Here is a 22294-nt window from a genome sequence, read left to right as displayed (position 1 = left end):
CGCTGTGACTTCGACATCTATAGCACCGTTGTACCAACTTTCTAATACCTTCGTCATAGAAGGCAGCCGCCTGTGCTTTACACCAGTTCTCTAAGCTGATCTACAGCTCGTTGTCTGTGCCAAAACGTTGTCTTCATAGCCAGCAGTTCATATAAGCAGAGATGAAAATTAGGGAGAGCCAATTACGCGCTGTATTGTGACTTATCAAACGCTTCCCATCGAAAACGCTGCAGGAACATCTTCACTGCCCCTGCCGAGTGCGGCTGACAATTGTCACAAAGAAGGAAAACGTATGACAGTTATGTTATGTGGGCTGCACGACATAAACCGAAATCTCTCACCAGGCCGTCATACTTGACGGGTGACACTATTTTATAGGCATCTTTACGTGCTCACCGTGCGCTCAGAACTGAAAAAAGCGACGTGACGCAATCGACAGGCTTACTAGAGACACCGTCCAACACATCTGTGCAGAGCTTCATCGGGGTTTTCAGTTTTCCATTTCGTGACCGATCGGAACTTACTTTCCTAATTGCGCTCCTATATGTTATATAAGACTGACCACCCGTCTGAAAATGAACCCACCTTTTAGAAACCGGTAACGGAGCTATTTGAGTAGATAAACACCACTCTTAAAAGTGACTGGTTGCTGTTTTTCTCTTTGCAAGAATCATTTTGTATTTTCTATACTGTCACGGTCTCAAAAATGTCAGTGTCTGACAAAATAGTTATTGTTCGAATTGCCATTAATGCGGAGGCTTCTTTTTTCGATAGGCTACGCCTTGTCTCTGCAGCTAGAACATACTCCTCCAGCAGCCCTCTTCATCTCTCACTGATCATATTTTTTAGATAGGATGTTTCGGTCGTCTCCTCGTTTTGTTTCCTAAGGTGTTGCATTAGGTTTTTAACTAAGAGAACCGTAGTCAACAAAAAACGTTTCTCATATCTTTTAAATTCTGAAATTCCAGAGGGAACCGTAGCTTAGTAAAAAGCCCGCGCACCATCTATCTACTAACGTGACCTTCTCCATTGTTCGTCACCTGGATCAAGTCTAGAAACGTGCAACATATTATCGAGAACATAATAGCACTGAAAACGCATGAGAAAAAATGGAACTTACAACGTTTCCCTTTTCCAGACTTCAGTTACTTTGGGACATTATTGGCCATAGCATTAATGAAAGCTATACTGACGAAGTAAAGCTCAAAAATGGTCAAATGTGTGTATTCCTAAGGGACCAAACTGTTGTGGTCATCGGTCCCTAGACTTACACACTACTTAAACTTAAGCTAACGACAACACACACACCCATGCCCGAGGAAGGACTCGAACCTCCGGCGGAAGGTCCGCGCGATTCGCGACGTGGCGCCTCTAACCGCGCGGCGAACTAAAGTTTGGAGTATGACACAGTGTATACCACAAACACAAGAAGTTGCTGTCGAGCATTGGAAGGCGCCAACGTGAGCTGGCAAGGTGCTTGGACGCGGCAAGCCGCGTGGGGGTTGGCGCCTACGTCAGCACGTTTCGTGACGTCACTCAGGGTGACGTAGTGGCTGCCGTGAGGCCGTACAAGGCAGCCAGGCACGTTGCTAACCACGGCACCGCCCCTGCACAACTGTTTGCACTCTCCTGGCGTCCCAACAGTGCGTCGGCGATCGAGCGGGAGGGACGGCCGATTCCTAACGGTTCTCGCTAGAGAAGAGTGGACACGTTCCACCTGTCGTCAAACGTGTGGGTATGGCTTGAATAAAATACTTTTGCGTGCTAGGCAACGCCATTACGAAACACAAAAACAAATATAAAACCAACGTTTTTGCCGTCTATGCAGCAGTCTTTCACAGGACACGAACTACTGGGTTCTGGAGACAGTCCTCCCTATTTACACTAACTAATTTCAGTTATCAGGAGACAACTGACCCCACAGTCTGGTATGTCACGGAACAGTTCGAAGGAAAGATGCATGTTGAGGGATGGCTTTACGGTAGGATGCTACCAGTGCTATCCTGGCAGGTGATAGGCGACAGCGATTCGGCAACTTGTACCCCGGAAAAGCGCCTTCCTGCAACAAGACGTCGCAACCGCACGGAAGTTTTCTCGTGGCTGCTTGTTTGTGATGGTTAACTCGAGTATTGCGAATCAGCTGCCTAACGAAAATACGCGTTCCGTTGGACTGGGATCGATGGGACCCAGGCTGTCGGTAACTTGTAGCCGTCCTCACTATTCAAGTTTCAGTGACCTCCCTTATTTTCCGCTGCGGATTCCATGGCTACCGAGCAAGTATATGGGCTTCTTGCAAATAGAATTCGATGACATCCACATTGACGAAACCATGTGACCAACTGGGATTCGCCTATCGGACGATGATCGCTGCGTGACAGGGGCAACACAGCAGTATTTGAACACCGCTCTGGTCGATCTACCCATTTTCAAAAAGTCCGTACAGTCGGTATGCAGCCATTTAGATGGCTTAAAGGTAACATCTAAGAAGTTGTTGGAAGGTACTAAAGAAATATCCTGATCGACTGAACGGAAATCATGTAAAACGTAAATGAGAATGAGCATGACGCGATTCAAACTTTACTTTTTTTTCGTAGTATAGCTCCAGGTTCTCTATATTCATAACTACAACGCCATTTCGTCTATACGAGATATGTAGTATAGACATAGGTACTACCTATTACATGTATTGCCAATTTTTCAGCTTAATCAGCGGGATGATTGTGACATTGTCGCGAAGGTTTACGAACTTCCTACCCCTCTAGAATGAGATTTTCACTCTGCAGCGGAGTGTGCGCTGATATGAAACTTCCTGGCAGATTAAAACTGTGTGCCGGACCGAGACTCGAACTCGGGATCTATGTCTTTCGCGGGCAAGTGCTCTACCAACTGAGCTACCCAAGCACGACTCACGCCCCGTCCTCATAGCTTTACTTCTGCCCCTCTACCGCCTCCGTCACGAACCATGGCATCACGGTAAGAAGGTGTCCTCACAAGAAGGTTCAAAATGGTTCAAATGGCACTGAGCACTATGGGACTGAACTTCTGAGGTCATCAATCCCCTAGAACTTAGAACTACTTAAACCTAACTAACCTAAGGATATCACACACATCCATGCCTGAGGCAGGATTTGAAACTGCGACCGTAACAGTCGCGCGGTTCCAGACTGTAGCGCCTAGAACCACTCGGTCACCCTTGCCGGCTCACAAGAAGGTGAAACACAGTTTCTGTCAAATCCGGGCTGCACGGAGGTTGATCCATCACCTCTCATTCGCACCTATAAAGAAGTCAAGGACATATCACCATTAGTAACCATGCAGCACAGAGGGCAGGGGAAAGAAACATCTAAAAACTCATTGTCCAAAATTCCTGCGTGTGTCTAATGATCAGAACTTGAATTCGAAAACACATATTATAGATCTTCTCAAACGCTTGAGTTCAGAAACATTTGCCCTAGTGTAATTACTGTTTTTTGTAATGAAAACATTACAGATTTAGCTTATTTTAGATATTTGTATTCATTAATGTAATCTGGATAATTTTCTAAGGTGATTTCATGCACAGACACAAAGTATTCACTTCACAGAAACGTGCTGTAACATCAATGTCTGGTGTCTGTCTCGAGCTTCATGTGGGCAACTGTTTAATGAACTAGGCCCCTTCCACCGGAGGTTCGAGTCCTCCCTCCGGCATGGGTGTGTGTGTGTGTTTTGTTATTAGCATAAGTTAGTTTAAGTTAATGTAAGTGGTGTGTTAGTCTAAGGACCGATGATCTCAGCAGTTTGGTCCCTTAGGAATTCACGCACACACACACAACTAGGCATGCAAACAACATCCTAAGAATACATTAACTCTCCTACGAAGTTCGTTGTGAAGAATCAGGCCCAATTTGAAATTAATATTAGTGTTTATAGCTTGGCAAAAACATAATTTCCAGAGAAATGAAGCGAACAGGACCAATTTCCTAAACGCGAGAAAATCTACATGAAAAGATATCTGTAGGGTGAAGCCTGTGTTTGATAAGAATCAGTTGCTACAGATTGTGCAAGAATTCTATAAAGTACAATCTGGAAAAATGCAGACCTTCTCCCTTTCCCATAGCCTATAGATCAAAAGATTGCAAAGGGAAAGTAGCCAACACTGACAAAGATAATGCAGATTCTAGCAAAATTATTTTGAATATCTCCTCAACTAAGAGGCTCCACAGACAGTATTAGTGTGTGAAGACCATCCAAGCACCCACCAAGATTCGTCTGCACCCAGAAAGGAAAGAATTAAGATCATCATCTGCTTAGGACAATGAGGTACTGACCTGATAACCGTTGAACTGCGGAAGCATGAGGCAATCGACAAACTTCTTGCAGTTATTCGAGAAGTTTGGAAAAGTGAAAACGCCCCAAGTAGATGAAACTCTACCGTAACTGCTGCACTGCATAAGAAAGGGGGCAGGACAGACGCGAATAACTATCGTGCCATCTCGCTCCTACTAACTACTTACAAAATCCTCTCAAAAACTACAGAATAGGGTGGGATCCACAACTGGGGGAATAAGAAAGGGATTTCAGGAAAGTACGTTCATGTCATGACCAGATTATGAATCAGAAGTCCATCCTTTTCCAACTCGAGAACAAGAAATTCGTGGTGAGCTTCGTCGTTTTCAGGAAGTCGTACGACTGAATTTTCCAAACCACCCTATTTCAAATGCGTGAAGAGGTTGGCTTGGATAAGAAGAGAACGGCAACACCGCCTCCAAAGTGGATTGACGGAGAGAGATGTCTGATGCTGTTCGTATCAGAAAAGGAGTGAGCCAAGGAGATTGGATTTTCGGCTCTGCTCTTCAACTGTGTTTCAGAAATGATCATCCGAAAATGGCGGAAAGAAATGAACAATTTGCGGTTAGAAAATGGGATAAGGCTAGGCTACAATCGAGTGTCTAGTCTTTGCAGATGGTTTAGTGTCCTTCCAAACTGAATAAATACAACAGAAAAACCAACTGAAGACACAGAGGTAGCAATGTCTGGGTTTCAAATTGTCTTTGAGAAGACGCACTTTATCACAAACGTAAAATCAGCTCCAAGCGAAAAGTTTAAACGCCAATGTGAAAAGATAGAGCCTGTCAGAGAATGCCTTCTGTGTCACTCATTAACGAAATAGAAATGGCCTGCCAAGTAAAAGGCATCTACAATAAGAGATCCATAGCCTTAAACGTTAAATTAAACACTACTGCACTATTATTCGACCGGAGGCTTCGCAGGCGGAGAGACTCTTGCAATGGACACGAAACGTCTAATGGAGGAACTTGAGGCCAAAGAAAGTAAGGGTTGGAGAAAACAAGAAGCAGGTGAACTCTAAGGGGAGATAACATGAAGCATCCTGAATGGAAAACATCATATGGGTATGCATGCGACAGTATGCGTATCTAATATGTTCCAAAACGCCATCCATAAAAACGGAATATTCCGGTGCTCATACCTAGGGTTCCAAGTGTTTTGGATAGCCCTTGAGCTGGATACCATTTGCAATTTGTATGCCCAACAGAAAGATCGACTTAGTGTCACTATCCCACAGTGCAGGGTCAAAGTATGAATATTAAACACTTCCTACTGCTAAGACAAGTGGAGCAAATAGATTTATTTATTTATTTATTTATTTTTTGCTTGTGAAGTGGTCTACTTTGGGTTTGGTGGAACTTATGGAGGCACCATTAGTTCATGGGTGGTTCCTCGTAAAACCTCACAAAAAGGTTTTTTTTCCTACTATATTTTCGCCGTCAGCGGCAGACCAAAACCCAGCCGAGGATTCAAAGACGGCTATGCATGGACATGGCTGAAATTCTTACCATGTATTCCTAAGATTGAGATCTTGAACAAACTTTAAACTTTTCTAGATATTATCCGTTTCCGAGGTAGAGAAGTTCAAAGTTACCCAACTTTAACACGTAAAATCCGGTGTGAGGCGAAAACGTAGATTATAAAGTGATCTAGCACTGAGAAATATCCTGTAAAATGTCTCCGTTATCATCTAGGAACCCCGTGTTGTACAGGGTGGCGCAGGGGAACGGGAAATTTTGAACGTTACAGTTGGCAGCACTCTAGCCCCGGCAGATGTTCGAAACTTTGCACAATTGATGTGAACGCATTACCATTTAGTAATCATGGAGAATTGGTTCAAATGGCTCTGAGCACTATGAGACGTAACATCTATGGTCATCAGTCCCCTAGAACTTAGAACTACTTAAACCTAACTAACCTAAGAACATCACACAACACCCAGTCATCACGAGGCAGGGAAAATCCCTGACCCCGCCGGGAAACGAACCCGGAAACCCGGCCGCGGGAAGCGAGAACGCTACCGCACGACCACGAGCTGCGGACTGGAGAATTGGACTGGTGCGGAACGTGCAGTAGCTGTGAGAGCGTTTTACAAAAATGGTGATAGTGCGATTGCCGAGCAGAGAACATTTCGACAGCATTACCAGCTTGGACGTCATGGACGTGTCCCATCTGCGCATGCGATTACAACGTGGGTGCGTAATTTTGAAGAAACAGGATCTGCCTTGAAAAAGAAACCTCCAGGTGGCATTCCAACGGTATGTACCCCAGAGAACATTGCAGCTGCTAGAGCTGCAATCCAGAGAAGTCCTCGCCGCTTCGTTCGACAGCATGCATCTTCGCTAGGGATTAAGCGACAAAGCTTACAAAGAATACTGCACGAATTTATCCCTATAAGCTGCAGATTGTGCAACACTTACATGAACGAGACCCAGCGTCACGTATGGAGTTTAGTAGCCAGATATTGGCTAAAATCAACGAGAACACGAATTTCCTTGGTAACTTATGGATATCAGACGACGCCCATTTCCACCTGAACGGATTCGTGAACAAACAGAATTTTCGTTATTGGGCACAGGACAATCCTTGTGAGTTTCACCAGCGACCGCTACATAGCGCCGAGGTCACAATATGGTGTGCTGTATCATGTCATGGTGTTATCGGCCCTTATTTTTTTGAACGTGAGGATGGTAGTGCAGTAACAGTAACATCCGCTCGATATGTTGAAATGATTAAAACATTCTTTACACTGAGACTGTACGAGCTTCATCTGAACGTAAATCACCGCCATTCCCAAAGATTTGCTACACCGCGCATTCCAGAGTTTTCATAACAGGCTGTTAGAGTGTGAACGCCGAATGGGACCACATCTTTCCGATGTCATCTTTGAAAAGTAAAGAGACACTTTTGGACATTTTGATTGTAAAGACATAATGAATAATGGCATACTGAATACATTCATTTTCGTTAATAAATTACTAGTTTTATGAATTTATTCATGGAAATGACGTTATTTCGAAATTCCCCGTTTCCCTGCGCCACCCTGTACTACTGAAGCAGTTGCAACATTTTTTTGCACCTAAATTTCGGACTGAGGTACAGTTTTGCATGATTTCAGTTCCATATAAGTAAACTATCTAAATTTTACTGACTAATACATTTCTTTTCGCATGAGTTACATGCCCTGCTCCTATCGAAGAACAAAAAATTCTAGTATTTTCCTCATCATTTTAAAAGATTCTGGCTGAAAAGTGGGAGAACAACTGCCTGATTCTGCCTTCCCTAGCACATTTAAAAATTTTGGCATGCAAACATATGCTGAGAGAAAGACAGAGGCAGTGGCAAAGAGACGGAAAAGTGATAAATACTGGAAGATAGTAGACAGTGGTTGCGTTAAAGAAAGAGGGAAGGAGTCAATGGCAGTGTGAGAGAAAGTGGCAGTAGAACATAGTTGACAGTGATAAAACAGTGCTAAGGAAAGAGTGAAGGACACAGTGCCGTGGTGGGAGGGGGGAAGGGGGAGGAGAGGGAGGAGGAATAAAGAGAAAGCGGTAGTGGATGAGAGCCAGTGATAACGAGAGACAATGTTATGTCAGTGACAACGAGGAAGAGAGAGATAGTGAGAAGAGACAGCAGTAGGGAGGAATGAGATTTACCAGTAAGAGAGAGGAAGAAGGAGACATTGATAGAGGAGATTGCAATTGTAGTAGCAGCACAGAACGAAGGGGACTGTGACTGTGACACAGGAGACAATGACAGAGAGACACAAAGAGATGATGTCAAAGAGTTGGGCTGAGTGAGTGAGTGAGTGGAAAGGGCGACTGGAAATGGATGGGTATGAACGACTTACAAAAAATGGTTCAAACGGCTCTGAGCACTATGGGACTTAACATCTGAGGTCATCAGTCCCCTAGACTTAGAACTAGGTAAACCTAACTAACCTAAGGACACCACACACATCCATGCCCGAGGCAGGATTTGAACCTGCGACCGATGCAGCAGCGCGGTTCCGGACTGAAGCGCCTAGAACCGCTCGGCCACAGCGTCCGGCAAGCGACTTACAATGGTGGACTAGTGGGTCTGAGTGAGTTACAGTTAGGAGAGCGCGTTGGAGTTGAGGTGAAAAAAAAAACACTTTTTCAGTCAGTTTTAAAATAATTAGGAATATATTCGCATTTTTTGTACTCCGATAGGAGCATTTTTCCTCTAGTAAACATATAATTTGCCTTGATCGGTTTCTCCAGATACATTGTTTTGCATGTTCAAAATTGTCTTATTTGGGCGGGTGGGAAACTAGCATTACTGTGAGCAAATATTTTCGGTTGACCTGTTGTGTGATATCGTTGGTAATCTACTTACTGGGTAAGATAAGGTGAATAACTTCCTTAACGGATAAAGGTGTGCGGAGCACCTCCAACATTCAGGCCACTACTCCTGAGTGCTGCAATTTTCATCACCATTAGTGTAGCACAAACGACAGTGAAGTTGTTTGTGTGAGATTGTGATGGTTGTTCGGATGTTAAATAGGAATATAGATTTCACGTTCGGTTAGCGACACAGCATCTAGTTTTGCGAGCCACAAAAACTGCCGTTCCCAGTTCTGATAGTCCTTCCTGGAAAGTAACTAAGAACAGAGTACGTATTCGTACCATGTTTCTCCTTCACAATGAATCCTAGTATCAGATCTCAACGTGTATCCGCTTCCTCTTCAAGCTCTCGACCAGCTTGTGTAAGGTTTATACGAATAGGAAAAAAAAAAAAATCGCAAAAAAACAACCCGCTATTTGCAGCTTAACCGATGTATGAGACGCTCAATTATTACTTTCTCTATCAAATTGCATCATTAACGCCGATGTTCAGTTTTCCTGTACTTACTTGAGCTCGTCTTGGTCTGAACGACCCATTCGATGGTTTTTCCCTTTTCGCTTCTTGTTTGCCATTTAAACTTGTAAGATGCCCTTTGACACTAACAGGTGCAACCTCATCTAATTCTAATGGCTCAGTTGTACTGTACAATCGTTGTACGCAACAGCTGATGACATTGGACTTGCACTTGACGTCGGAAACACGGGGCAGGTCACGCGATGCGAAACCACACATGCTCAGGTCCTGCCCGTCACGTGTTGAGCCTCACGTGTGAAGCGCGCGTTGGTCGCTTCCCTACGCCAGAGGCCGCTATGAATCCGCCAAACTGCAAAGACGTCTCGTCTAAATGTCACACGCCTTGTATCAGTGAGAGGACAGATGAATCCTGAAGAAGACATGATTGTATGTTCTGCAGACGCTCTGCCTCTTGCAAACGCTGTCTCATCCAACTCTCCAAATCCAATCTTCGTCATACTTCTGCTTCGTTTCTTAAAACGACTATCAGATACAGTGGGTGACCTGCAGTGTGTTTCCGTGTTTACAGGAGGACGGATAAAATAAAACCTATCAATTTCAGACAAAACGACTGAGTCGAAGGTCACCAAACTACACTGAGTTGACAAAAGTCAAGGGATATCTCCTAACATCATGCCGCTACTCGACGTGGCATGATACTCAACAAGTCGGAAGTCCCCTGCAGAAATATCAGCCACGCTGCTTCCGTAGCCGTCCATAATAGCCAAAGTGTTGCCGGAGCAGGATTTCGTGCACGAACTGACCTCTCCATTACGTCCCATAAATGTTCGATGGGATTCATATCGAGCGATGTGGGTGGCCTAGTCATTCGCTCGAATTGTCCACAATGTTCTTCAAATCAGTCGCGAACAATTGTGGCTCAGTGTCATGGTGCGTTGACATCCATAAAAATTCCATCGTTGTTTGTCAACATGAAGTCCATGAATGGCTGTAAATGGTCTCCAAGTGGCCGAACATAACCATTCCACTCAGTGACTGGTTCAATTGGACCAGAGGACCCAGTCCATTCCATATAAACACAACCCACACCATTGTGGAGCCTTGGGTCCATGGCTTCGTGGATTGTGCACCACACTCGAACTCTGCCATCAGTTCTTACCAACTGAAATAGGGGCTTATCTGACCAGGCCACTGACGTCTAGGATCCAACTGATATGCTCACGAGCGCAGGAGAGGCGCTGCAGGCGATGTCGTGATAGCAAAGACATTCACGTCGGTCGTCTGCTGCTATAGCCCATTAACGCCAAATTTCGCCGCACTGTCTTAATGGATATGTTCGTCGTATGTCCCACATTGATTCCTGCGGTTATTTCACGCAGTGTTGCTCGTCTGTTAGCACTGACAACTCTATTCAACTCTTGGAGGTTAATTGAAGGCCGTCGGCCACTGCGTTACGTGTCGTGACAGGTAATGCCTGAGATCTGGTATTCTCGGCACACTCTTGAAACTGTAGACCTCGGAATACTGAATTTTCTAACGATTTCCGAACTCCAACTACCACTGAGCACTCAATGTTTGTCAATCACTGTCGTGCGTCCACAATCACGTCCGACACCTTTTGACATGACTCACCTGTGTACAGTTGACTGTTGTGGCAATGCACTGCCCTTTTATACCTTGTATACGACTGCTGTCTGTATAAGTGCGTGTTGCCTTTCGATGACTTTTGTCTTATCAGTGTATACACGTAGGATAATTTCGTTACTGGAATAAAACAACGTACGTATTGTCGACAGCTGGAACGCAGCTGCGAGTCAGCGATGTGCTGTAGACAGAATAATATGCGGCGTTCTAAAAATACACTGCCTGCCAAAAATGAGAAGAATCCAGTAGGAGAAGAGGAAACGATATTTCACAGGTTGTAGAGGGTATGTGAAATTTCTGTGATTACAATATCGAGTCATATTTATAAAGCATTTGACAGTATGAGACCTGTTATCAATACGACATTGCACGGCCCTTGGCCTGGGTGCATGCACTAATTCGGCTGGGAAGGGCGTAAAAATCCTATGTATCTCCTCTTGTGGCAATCTGGCCCACACCTGTTGTGGCTGGCCTTTGATGTCTTGTGTATTGGCTCTTGGCCGGAGGTGACCTCCGACCTGGTAAAACACATGTTCTATCGAAGTCACATATGAGGAATCGTTTTAGCCACAGGAGTATCTCAACATCACACAGTTTATAGGGACACGTGTAACGTGTGCGAGATTCGCGAAAGCAGCGGGAACCAGCGACATCAACGCATACTGAACTAAACTCGACATGAGACACTCACCTGAAATCGACGACGAACTTTTTACTTTGCGGTAGAGCCCGATCGAGGAGTAAATAATATAAACGCTGTGTGGCACTCAGACAGGTGTGGGCCATCCAGTTTGACTCCTCATCTACTACTTACATCTCACGAGGCTGTGTGGATACCAGTACACACCCTCCGAACCCTAAAAAGCGAAGTTGGTTACCGAAGATCGAACCCTGGATCTCTGCGTCATGGTCGCAACGCTGATGTCTATCCACGGAGTTCTGGGGAGGTGGATGTTCCATATATCATATAAATAGTTGAACGCATCGACACCAAATTTCTGGTAAGTAAGACTAGGTGAATGACCGAGTATTTAGCAAACGCATACTGTCGCAGTCAGTAAAGACATTCGTCTTTCGACACATCCTGCCAGATAACTAGATGAAGGTACACAGTTTTATAAATTAATCTGTGGTTCTAGAATATACTGTAAATGAATATAGTTGAGCAGCCTGTTTTGACATGTTTGCTACAACTGTTGTTAGAGCTTATTTTGCTGGCCAACACAGCGTAAATTCAGGTCTAGGCCGTCCACCGTTGTATGCAGATCAGATGCGAAACTAATCTCTCACGCCATCATACACTCTGTTTCCGGGAACGGCCCAATCCTTAATATCAGCTCGTATCTCATCTCTCTGGACACAGCTGTAAGCCCGGCTGTCTGTTTTACATTAATGAAAAACACAGAGGCTATTGCCGAATTCTTTATTTTCTCAGTCGCTGCGTAGAGCAAAGTTACCTGTCATGAAACAAGCTGCTTCACATACAGGGTGAGGTGCCTAACTTTTTCGCCTCGGATTATTTTTGAACTATTACAGAGGTATGTTACCTGCTTTTACCTAGATCAGAGATCACCAAACTTTTTTCACAGCGGGCCAGATAACTTACAAAACGAAAGTCCTGAGAGGTTGGTTGGGTTAAAGAGGGAAGGGACCAAACTACAAAGGTCATCGGTCCCTGTCCTGAGAGAAAATACGAAAAAAAGCTCAACATTCCGTGTTAACCATGGGTGCGTGATATGTAATACATAAAAAACCGAGTACAACCAACTTATTTATTAATTAAAAATGATATCAATTAAAAATGTTATCAAGGAAGGAGACGTTAGCAAAAGGAGAGGTACATGATATCTAGTGTACAGGTATCCGAATCTCACAAACTAAACAGTAAAAAACGTTGATGTTCGTGAAACTGACGTTTCGATTTCTTGATATCTTTTGGTTTGGTATTGTTGCATTCAGTCAAGGCAATTGGTTTCAAATGTACACTAGTAAATCTCGTCGGATATGCTGACTTCAGATACTTCATTTCTGTAAATGTAAGTTGTTCAAAGCACTATGTAGTAGCAGCGGCAAATTTCTTCAGTTTCGGAATTTCAGTGTCAGATAAGCAGCGGTAAAATTCAACAAGTTTTCTTTCTCTGTGCTCTTCCTTCAACATGGTATTTGTTTGCAAATCAATGAGCTCCGTCTGCACATCAACTGCCACGTCATCAGAGTTAGTATCAAACGGATTCTGGAATAGAAGAACGTCACTCTCAGTATTGTCAACATCTGAAAATCTCTCGGAAAAGTGCTTCTTCAAATCACGAATAATTTTTTTTTTCGGTAAATCAGGGTTGACATCTTCGGGGATTGTAGCACAAAACTCTTTGAAGTGAAGATGAGAAAAGTTTTTTCCTTGCAGTTGTGCTTCAAACATTGCAGCTTTCTCCGAAGCCTTTTATGATTCTGTAGAGAATGCGACATTATCTTTTGCCTGATGTTTAAAGCTGAATTCATTCAGGCGGGATGTGATGTCTACCGAAAATGATGACTTTGAGAGCCAGCTAATATCTGACAGCTGTGGGTTACCTCTGTTTTTCGTTTCGGAGCTTATAAAAACGAAACATAAAATTACCACATCAGAGCCACCTCGTTACTATACGAGGTGTGGCTAGAAAAAAACCGGACTAGTACTGGTGAAACAATAAAACGAATGCAATAAGGCTGAAAGTCGCGTGGCCTGTCACGTGACTCTCGCTCCGCCTACTGCTCGAGTTTCATCTGCCTCCTGCACTCAGTCTGCCCGTGGCGTCTGTTTTAAGTAGTTGACGTTTTGTCTGTGCGTCGGAAAATGTTGAGTGTACAGAAAGAACAGCGTGTTAACATCAAATTTTGTTTCAAACTAGGAAAATCTGCAAGTGAAACGTTTGTAATGTTACAACAAGTGTACGGCGATGATTGTTTATCGCGAACACAAGTGTTTGAGTGGTTTAAACGATTTAAAGATGGCCGCGAAGACACCAGTGATGACACTCGCACTGGCAGACCATTGTCAGCAAAAACTGACATCAAAGGGATTGTGCACATTGATTGGGTACCAGAGGGACAAACAGTGAATCAGCATTACTACATTAGCGTCCTGGCTACCCTACGTGAGCGAGTACGGTGAAAACGGAACGATTTGTGGAGAAAAAAGTCATGGATCCTTCACCAAGACAATGCCCCAGCTCACAGTGCGTTGTCAGTGAAGACGTTTTTGGCAAAACACAACATTCCCATCTTAGATCATCCACCCTACTCACCTGATTTGGCCCCCTGTGACTTTTTTCTTTTCCCTAAAGTCAAGTCAGCTTTTAAAGGAACTAGATTTGAGACTGTTGAAGCAGTAAAAGAAAAAGCGACGGAAGTAATGTATGGACTTACCGAAAATGATCTGCAGCATTGCTATGAACAGTGGAAAATTCGTATGGAGCGGTGTAGAGACCGAGGAGGAAAGTACATTGAAGGAGATAACATGAAATTGTAAATAATTGTAAATAAATGTTTTTTCCAGCATCAGTCCGGTTTTTTTCTAGCCGCACCTCGTATGATAAGGTAAGTAACAAAATTCTTCGTCAACAAAAGCCTGGAACTGACTGAGCGCATGTCGCCAGATGAATTGCATACGGGATAAAACGCGATTTGACAAAGTCTGTACGCAACATGACCCGATAATATGTCCACAGATCCTTGTGCACAAATGTTTCGTGGTCCATATGTCGGACGTTGGCGACAGGCGAGATTTAGAGATGAAAATCTTGACTTGCTGAAGTACCAACGAAGGTTCTCGTGACGGGTGATGGAAAACAGACGAATCACAGAGGACGAAACCGCCAATACTTTACATATCAGTCATAGTTCAGCGTATTCCATCTTATACAACAGTCTAAATTTTCGGAAAGCGAGTGCAATGTGAGTATCGAAAGAATTGTCAGCACAGCATAAGGCGGCTAAGGATGGACCACTCTCGTAAACATCTGGCCCTTTACCATCGCGACGGAGATGGATTTTTACACCAAACTGTTGCGTAACGTGGGTGCATCATAACGAACCGGAAAGTAAATTTGCCAAGTTGGCTTGTAAACACCCATCATCACCAGAATTTAAGAAATTTAAACGCCAAACATAAGATAGTAAGGTTGCGCTAGCACTGTTCTGGGACATGACAAGTGTGGTAGCCGTTCGTTTCATGCGAAGAGGTGAAACTGTGAACAGTAAGAACTATCGTGATATGTTGTGAACGAAACCGAAACTTGTAATCAGATCCAAACATCGCAGAAAACTGCGAAAATTTGCTATCCTGAGGGAGATAACGATTGGCAACGTTTTGCCAAACAGATGGCCGAAATGATAAAGGAGTTGGGATCCGAATTTCTGGAACCCCCCCTTTCAGTCACTCCACACCTGGCTCCAAGTGATTTCCTTTTCTTTGGACTATTGAAGGAAATGCTCAGGGGAAGAAGATTTGCAACTGAAGCAGAAGTCATTGATGCAGTGCAAAATTGGTTACAGGTGCAACAAAAAAATTTTTTTCGGACGGAATGAAAAAACTTTTGAAACACTGGGCAAAGTGCCTTAAAGTGCAAGGAAATTATGTAGAAAAATAATGTCTGTTTCAGTTTTCTATCTTTAGAATAAATATTTCTTTCCTTAAAAGTCCGTTTACTTTTTGACTTACCCTCGTATATCACGTTTGTCATGACGAATGTTGCAATTAATTTAAAGTGCGTTACTAGGAAAACATCAACATAGTCGAATCGATAGTGAAGCATAAACCATTTTCAGCAGTACAATGCCATTTATTAATGAATAATTGATCAACAAGATCTTTATTTACAGCAAATGTCAACAAAATTCATCAAGAGCACCAGAAATATACAGTTATCGCTGTCCAAATCGTCCGACCTTCGTTAATGCCATGAAAAGAGTACGCGAGAACGGAAGTTTTGCACCAACAAAAAGTTTACGAAGGCAGATAGCTTCCAACGAAACTTCAGAAGTGCCAATAAACCCGCATGCCACCTCGTCAAATACAAAGAGAAGTTGGTGTCAGCCAAAGAATCGTTCGCGTGTTCTTCGTAGACATAACTATCACCCGCTACATACTTTTCTACATCAAGAGGTACATGACAGAGATACAACATCTTTATGACTGCTGTCACTGGGTTCTCCGACAATAATTTTGTGGAGAAGAGGCAACGTTTGTTTACATGTCACTGGAACGTAAATTAGAGAAATATGCGCAAGCTAATCACTGTTAGACGTAAAGTGATTACTATAGATATGTCGACAGCAATAAGCTCATCAGTGTATACGAAAGTGTCGTGGTACAGATAGTCTCCATTTGGAACGCACTCTTTTAGAAAATTAACACACAGAGTAATTTGTCGCCATATGTTTTCATTGTTTTTTGCTCGCGATCTTTGGTTTCAAAACGACACCACAAAATTTCCTATATTGAATATATTTTTCGCATGTGATTTCACTGAACTTGTTTAATAAAGGTCTGTTATTGTGGCGACAAAAATAGTTTTATTTTTTAAAAAAAGTAAATCGATACCTGTATCTCTTATAGTGATGAATTTTCGAGACGGTATTATTGTTTGTTTCCTGAGTTTCTGGTCACTGTTCGTCTAGGTGAAAACAGACTACACATCTCTTCAACGGCTCAAAAGTAATTTGAAGCTGATTGAGGAAAAGAATAAGTGTGCTGTAATCGTATATTCCTTTTGTAAAATACACTGTAGAGAAACACTGTAAAGTAATGAAAGTAAACCGTGCACATCGTAATTTGAGATTTTATCACGCGCATTTTCTTTTTTCTTTGAAGAAAACTGAACATCAAACGTTCGAGATAATGAGTTCTTATTTGTGTAATAGTTCCCGAAATATTTTCCAAGCGCATCCACAGGTTGAATATTGCAGCGTTTTTAATAAGTCCATATCTCTCACTCCACGCGCCTTGAGAAAACAGATATTACGAAGTTGGTGTTCGGTTTACTAGAAACTTTAGTAGAAAGAAAATGTGCCGTTAGGACACTAAATACGGCAGCATAAATAACGCATTTGTCTTGCCAGCATCATAGATGGCGATCTGTTGTGATTGTGGGCTTCGTCGTAGTGGTGGTGAAAGCAGTATTACTGAAGGTGAAAGTTAACCGTCTTAATAAATTTCATAAGCTTGGTATTTGTATTAATAATATTAGAGATGATGATTGGTAGCGATGTTGACGATGGTGGAGGTGAGATTATGATGAAGGTCGTACTGGTGGTGGAATTGCGGTGACGACATAACTAACTGTAGAATTCATATTCCAGTATTAATTGTGCACCCAAATTGTCAGATTTGATGATGTTGATTGGTTGTGGTGATGATGATGGTGGCGGTGATGGTGGCGATGATAAACGCATGTGAAGCATGACCTTAATCACCATTAAATACCAACAGAGATAATGCACTTACATTGGCTGCACGAGGTTATCACGCTTTGTACCACTTGCCATCGAGACGAACAGTTTCTAATGCCTGGCGTTACTGTTGCAGCAACAACGAGAACCTGCCGAATCGGCGGTGGGGCTCCTTCAGACAGTAAGTATCCCATCCCATCGCGCTCTGCTGCTTATGCTGATCTCACACGGGACGTGTAACTCAGTGTAAAACATGTCAAGCGTACTGTAGTTTCCATTGCGGTTGGTACGCGCTCACAAGCGAGCTGATAATTATCACGGAAAGTACTTCTCGACGTGATTTGAGACTGCAGCCCTTCCAGCACAAGCGAGCGTTTGCTCCCTCGACAATGCGCTAACCACGTTGTTCTATCTGAAGCAGACACTGTACTGGATTGTAAGAGAATCAGCCAGTTCACGGAGAACGCTCTCATTCATACACAACATTCAATATTCCAGAGTATCCTTCTGATAAATTAATGAGAAAGACCAAAATCTTTAAGAAAATATTAACATGAAAAAAATTATTTAGCGTTTTTGTCAGTATATGACATTATGAGCGTTCCATGGTTGTACAGTAAGATTACCAGCCACTAACTTGACACATTTCTTTAACACAGATCATTATTACTTTCCATGCTGGTTTTGAAAAATTTGTTCTTCGTCGGCTGGCTGCATTATACTTACAGAACTAACCGTTAATCACTTTTTTAATTCTCTGAGTGCCACAGTGTCCTACAGTGAAGGCTTTTCAGGTTGATAAGCATTCGAAAAATGAAATGAAAATAGAACATATATTGAGGAAGGAAATGCATCAAAAACGTGAAACACATGTAGACCTATTAACAGTGAATGGATCTCATTTACTCTGAATGCATACATGTTTTGTATAGTGCGTTACAACGCATCACTATGTTGCGTGTTTTTCTAATCACATTCTCAAATACTTACAGCTTACAAATTCAATAACCTGAATTTACATTAACGTCGCATGCTATACATGCACTGACGGCAAGCAAAGACGCTAAGCAGATATACGCTGTTTAAAACAAGCGTTAGAGAATTGAAAGAGAGTACGATAATATCGAGATGTTGTTAGCACAGAGATATACGTTGTTTAAAACAAGCGTCATAGAATTGAAAGAGAGTACGATAATATCGAGATGTTATTAGCAATAATGAATATATAATCTTAGAATCTTATCTTAGAAGCTAGATTAAGGAAAGGCAAACCTACATTTCTAACATTTGTAGACTTGGAGAAAGGTTTTGACAATGTTGACTGGAATACTCTCAAATTCTGAAGGTGATAGTGGTAAAATACAGGGAGCGAAAGGCTATTTACAATATGTACAGAAATCAGATGGCAGTTATAAGAGTCGAGAGGCATGAAAGGGAAGCAGTGGTTGGGAAAGGAGTGAGACAGGGTTGTAGCCTATCCCCGATGTTATTCAATCTGTATATTGAGCAAGCAGTAAAGGAAACAAAAGAAAAATTCGGAGTAGGTATTAAAATCCACGGAGAAGAAATAAAAACGTTGAGGTTCGCCGATGACATTGTAATTCTGTCAGAGACAGCAAAGGACTTGGAAGAGCGGTTGAACGGAATGGACAGTGTCTTGAAGGGAGGATATAAAACGAACATCAACATAAGCAAAACGAGGATAATGGAATGTAGTCGAGTTAGCTCGGGTGATGCTGAGGGCATTAGATTAGGGAATGAGACACTTAAAGTAGTAAAGGAGTTTTGCTATTTGGGGAGCAAAATAACTGATGATTGTCGAAGTAGAGAGGATATAAAATGTAGACTGGCAATGGAAAGGAAAGAGTTTCTGAAGAAGAGAAATTTGTTAACATCGAGTATAGATTTAAGTGTCAGGAAGTCGTTTCCGAAAGTATTTGTACGGAGCGTAGCCATGTATGGAAGTGAAACGTGGACGATAAATAGTTTGGACAAGAAGAGAATAGAAGCTTTCGAAGCGTGGTGCTACAGAAGAATGCTGAAGATTAGATGGGTAGATCACATAACTAATGAGGAGGTATTGAATAGAATTGGGGAGGAGTTTGTGGCACAACTTGACTAGAAGAAGGGATCGGTTGGTAGCACATGTTCTGAGGCATCAAGGGATCACCAATTTAGTATTGGAGGGCAGCGTGGAGGGTAAAAACCGTAGAGGGAGACCAAGAGATGAATACACTAAGCAGATTCAGAAGGATGTAGGCTGCAGTACGTACTGGGAGATGAGGAAGCTTGCACAGGATAGAGTAGCATGGATAGCTGCATCAAACCAGTCTCAGGACTGAAGACCACAACAACAACAACAACAACAACAACAACAATGGAGTAAGCAGCAGGAGCTAATTAAATATATTTGAGAGGTGTTAGCGTGATATTAACCGTATTTTCTGATACAATCTCTAACAAGGGAAATTCATCAAGCATGAAAATAGAAACACGTTGTACTGAACTGTGAAAAAAGAAGCAAAATAGAAGATGTGAACGGACCAAGCTGAAGATGAACAACATCGAGTGAACTTGACTACCCATGGCGTTGTAGTTAGGTGGTAACGGTGTTGGACTGCTAAGGGGAAAATCCGTGATCAAATCTCCCTCGTGCCCCATTTTTTCTTTCTTTCTTTTTCACACAATTATGAACTGCCCGTACGGTCACTGACGTGTCTGTTCACTGTATTCAAATTTGTGTCTGTTTCGTGGTGTAACGTCCGTTTGCATCAACGAGGTGTATGGAAGGGACCTGTAGACGTACGTACCTCCTATTTCTTCTACACAAGTACCACATGTTACGAACCTTGCATTCCGTTTTGGAAGTTTTGACTCTTGAATTCCTTTGTTTTCATTTCTGTGAGAAGCTTGTGCAGCTTCTCGCCTGCTCTCACTATTCATCACTTTTACGTGCGACGGTAATACATTCTTACAACAGGCTCATATGGTATAACCAAGCGTATAGTATGACAGTTGCCAAGACTACAGAAGGAGAAGCCACGAAGGATCTTTGAAAACAGATCTCCTCCTTTGCAGTCCAACACGGTAACCACATAACCACGACGCCGTGATTATTCAAGTCCATTCGATGTTGTACATCTTGAGCTTTGACCGTTCACTGATTCTGTTTTGCTTCTTTTTTCACAGTTCAGTACACCTTCTTCCTGTATTAATGCTTGATCTATGTTCAGTTTTTGGCGGGCTGTCCACTGGGTCATTATATCACTAAATCTGAGAGGGTGGGATGGGGAGTTTTCCTTGTAAGTAATATAGTACTTTTGTATCCATATAATCAGTCACTTTCATATCTGCACTCTAAATCTAAATGTTCTATAAACGTATGTTAGCCTTTTTCACACGTGTGGCTCAACTCCTACGACTCTTATAACTGCATACCGGTTTATCAATCATTGTCTTTCGCTCCTAGTTTTTTTATCGTCACTATCTTCAAAATTTCAAGGAAACTAGTCCAGAGCACATTGTCTGAATCTACAAACGCTACAAACGCAGGTTTGCCTTTCGTTAACCTATCTTTTAAGGTTAGTCGTAGGGTCAGTACTGCCTCGTATTTCCTATATTTGTATGGAACCCAACCCGATCTTCCCCAAGGTTGGCCTCTACTGGTTTTCCATTCTTCTGTAAATAATTCGTGTCAGTATTTTGCAACCATCAGCACCTGCCTTCGCTGAAACTGGAATTATTAAATTCTTAGTCTGACGATATTTCGCCCGTCTGTTATATATTGTGCACGAAATGGAACAATTTCGTCACGGCTGTCGCTGCCAAGGATCTCTGTATCTCCAAGGGAATGTCATCTACTCCAGGGGCCTTGTTTCCACTGATGTGTTTTAGTGGAATCCTTGCAGTATCATATATCCCATCTCATCGTCATCTATATCTTTCTACAATGCTGTCCTCAAGTTTTTTCATCTTCAATAGATCCTGTATACATTCCTTCCAACTTTCAACTTTGTCTTCTTTGCTTAGTACTGGCTAGCTACGTGAGTTCTTGATATTTAAAAAATTGCTTGTGTTTTCCTTCAAAGCTCTCTTTAATTTTCCTATAGGCGGCATCTATCTTTGCCTTAGTTATGCGTGAGTCCACAGCCTTCCATTTGTACTCAATTTTAAATGAGTACACGGTCTTTAGCACCTGGCTTGGCTAATATAACTTAATTTTGTTCAGTGTTGTCATGGCGACAACACTGACAACAATGGACCACACTAAATCATTGCAAATCGTACTGTGAAATGACACGTTTTCGGTAAATCTGCACTGCACTGGCCGCTTGAAAAGGCAAGCTGTAATACACAAAGGCCTTCAACGACCGAAATGTTTCCTTTCAGTCTATTATAACAAATCGCACCAAAAACAGCACGTTGTCGAGAGATTCTCAATGCACCGTTGCCTTGAAACAGTATATATTCATACCAAGTGAGTTTTAATATCAAAACCTGCAAATACGGGCTTCGACTGCAAACGACAGAACTCAGTACGGCGTCAGCAAAACTTTGGTTGTGACCTAGAAATCGATCTTTCATGTCATTGGCCGCGTCTGATTGTGCCTTTCACGCTTGGCAGTGCTCCGCATCGTGAAAACTCACACTGTGACGTCACAAAGTGTGCCTGGTGCCACGTCCACGTCCGCTTTCACGTCCCTTGTGAGGGCAGCTCTAGGCGCGGCCCTCCAGGCAGCTGGGCCGTGGCACGCGCATGTGTCGCCGCAGTAAATTAGGCCGTCGTGTCTCGACGAGCCGCCTTGTCAGGGAACGAGCTCTATAAATACGGGGGAATCCAGAGACAGGGCGACGCGCGCAACCCACGCATTCGTCTCACCACGCTTCGTTTTACGGAATTGCGCGACCGCAATTTATTGCTCGGAATTCCTCGATTTCTTAGCTTTGACGCACCAGTTAATGGACAATGACAAGTCAAAGCAATGTGGGCTAGCTCAGTTGCGTCTCCGCAGTCTCGGTGAATTACACTGAAACCAAGCGTTTCGTGCAG

At 42.9% G+C, this 22294-nt stretch overlaps 1 protein-coding gene across 5 annotated transcripts in view; it reads left to right on the top strand.

Moving 5' to 3' along the window:
- The window catches only part of LOC126253585 (rab11 family-interacting protein 4), a 968661-nt gene that overhangs the window by 716909 nt on the left and 229458 nt on the right, over window positions 1-22294 (top strand). For 3 of the 5 annotated variants that reach the window (XM_049955013.1, XM_049955012.1, XM_049955016.1), the window contains one exon: window positions 17381-17425. The exons of the other annotated variants lie outside the window; for them this stretch is intronic. In XM_049955013.1, the coding sequence (XP_049810970.1) occupies window positions 17381-17425 (45 nt within the window). The remainder of the gene's footprint in view (window positions 1-17380; window positions 17426-22294) is intronic. 5 annotated transcript variants of the gene reach the window in all.

This window comes from Schistocerca nitens, chromosome 4 (genome assembly GCF_023898315.1).
Source record: "Schistocerca nitens isolate TAMUIC-IGC-003100 chromosome 4, iqSchNite1.1, whole genome shotgun sequence".
NCBI classification, from domain to species: domain Eukaryota; kingdom Metazoa; phylum Arthropoda; class Insecta; order Orthoptera; family Acrididae; genus Schistocerca; species Schistocerca nitens.
The sequence above is the reverse complement of the archived record's forward strand: the minus strand, read 5'-3'. Positions and strand labels throughout refer to the sequence as shown.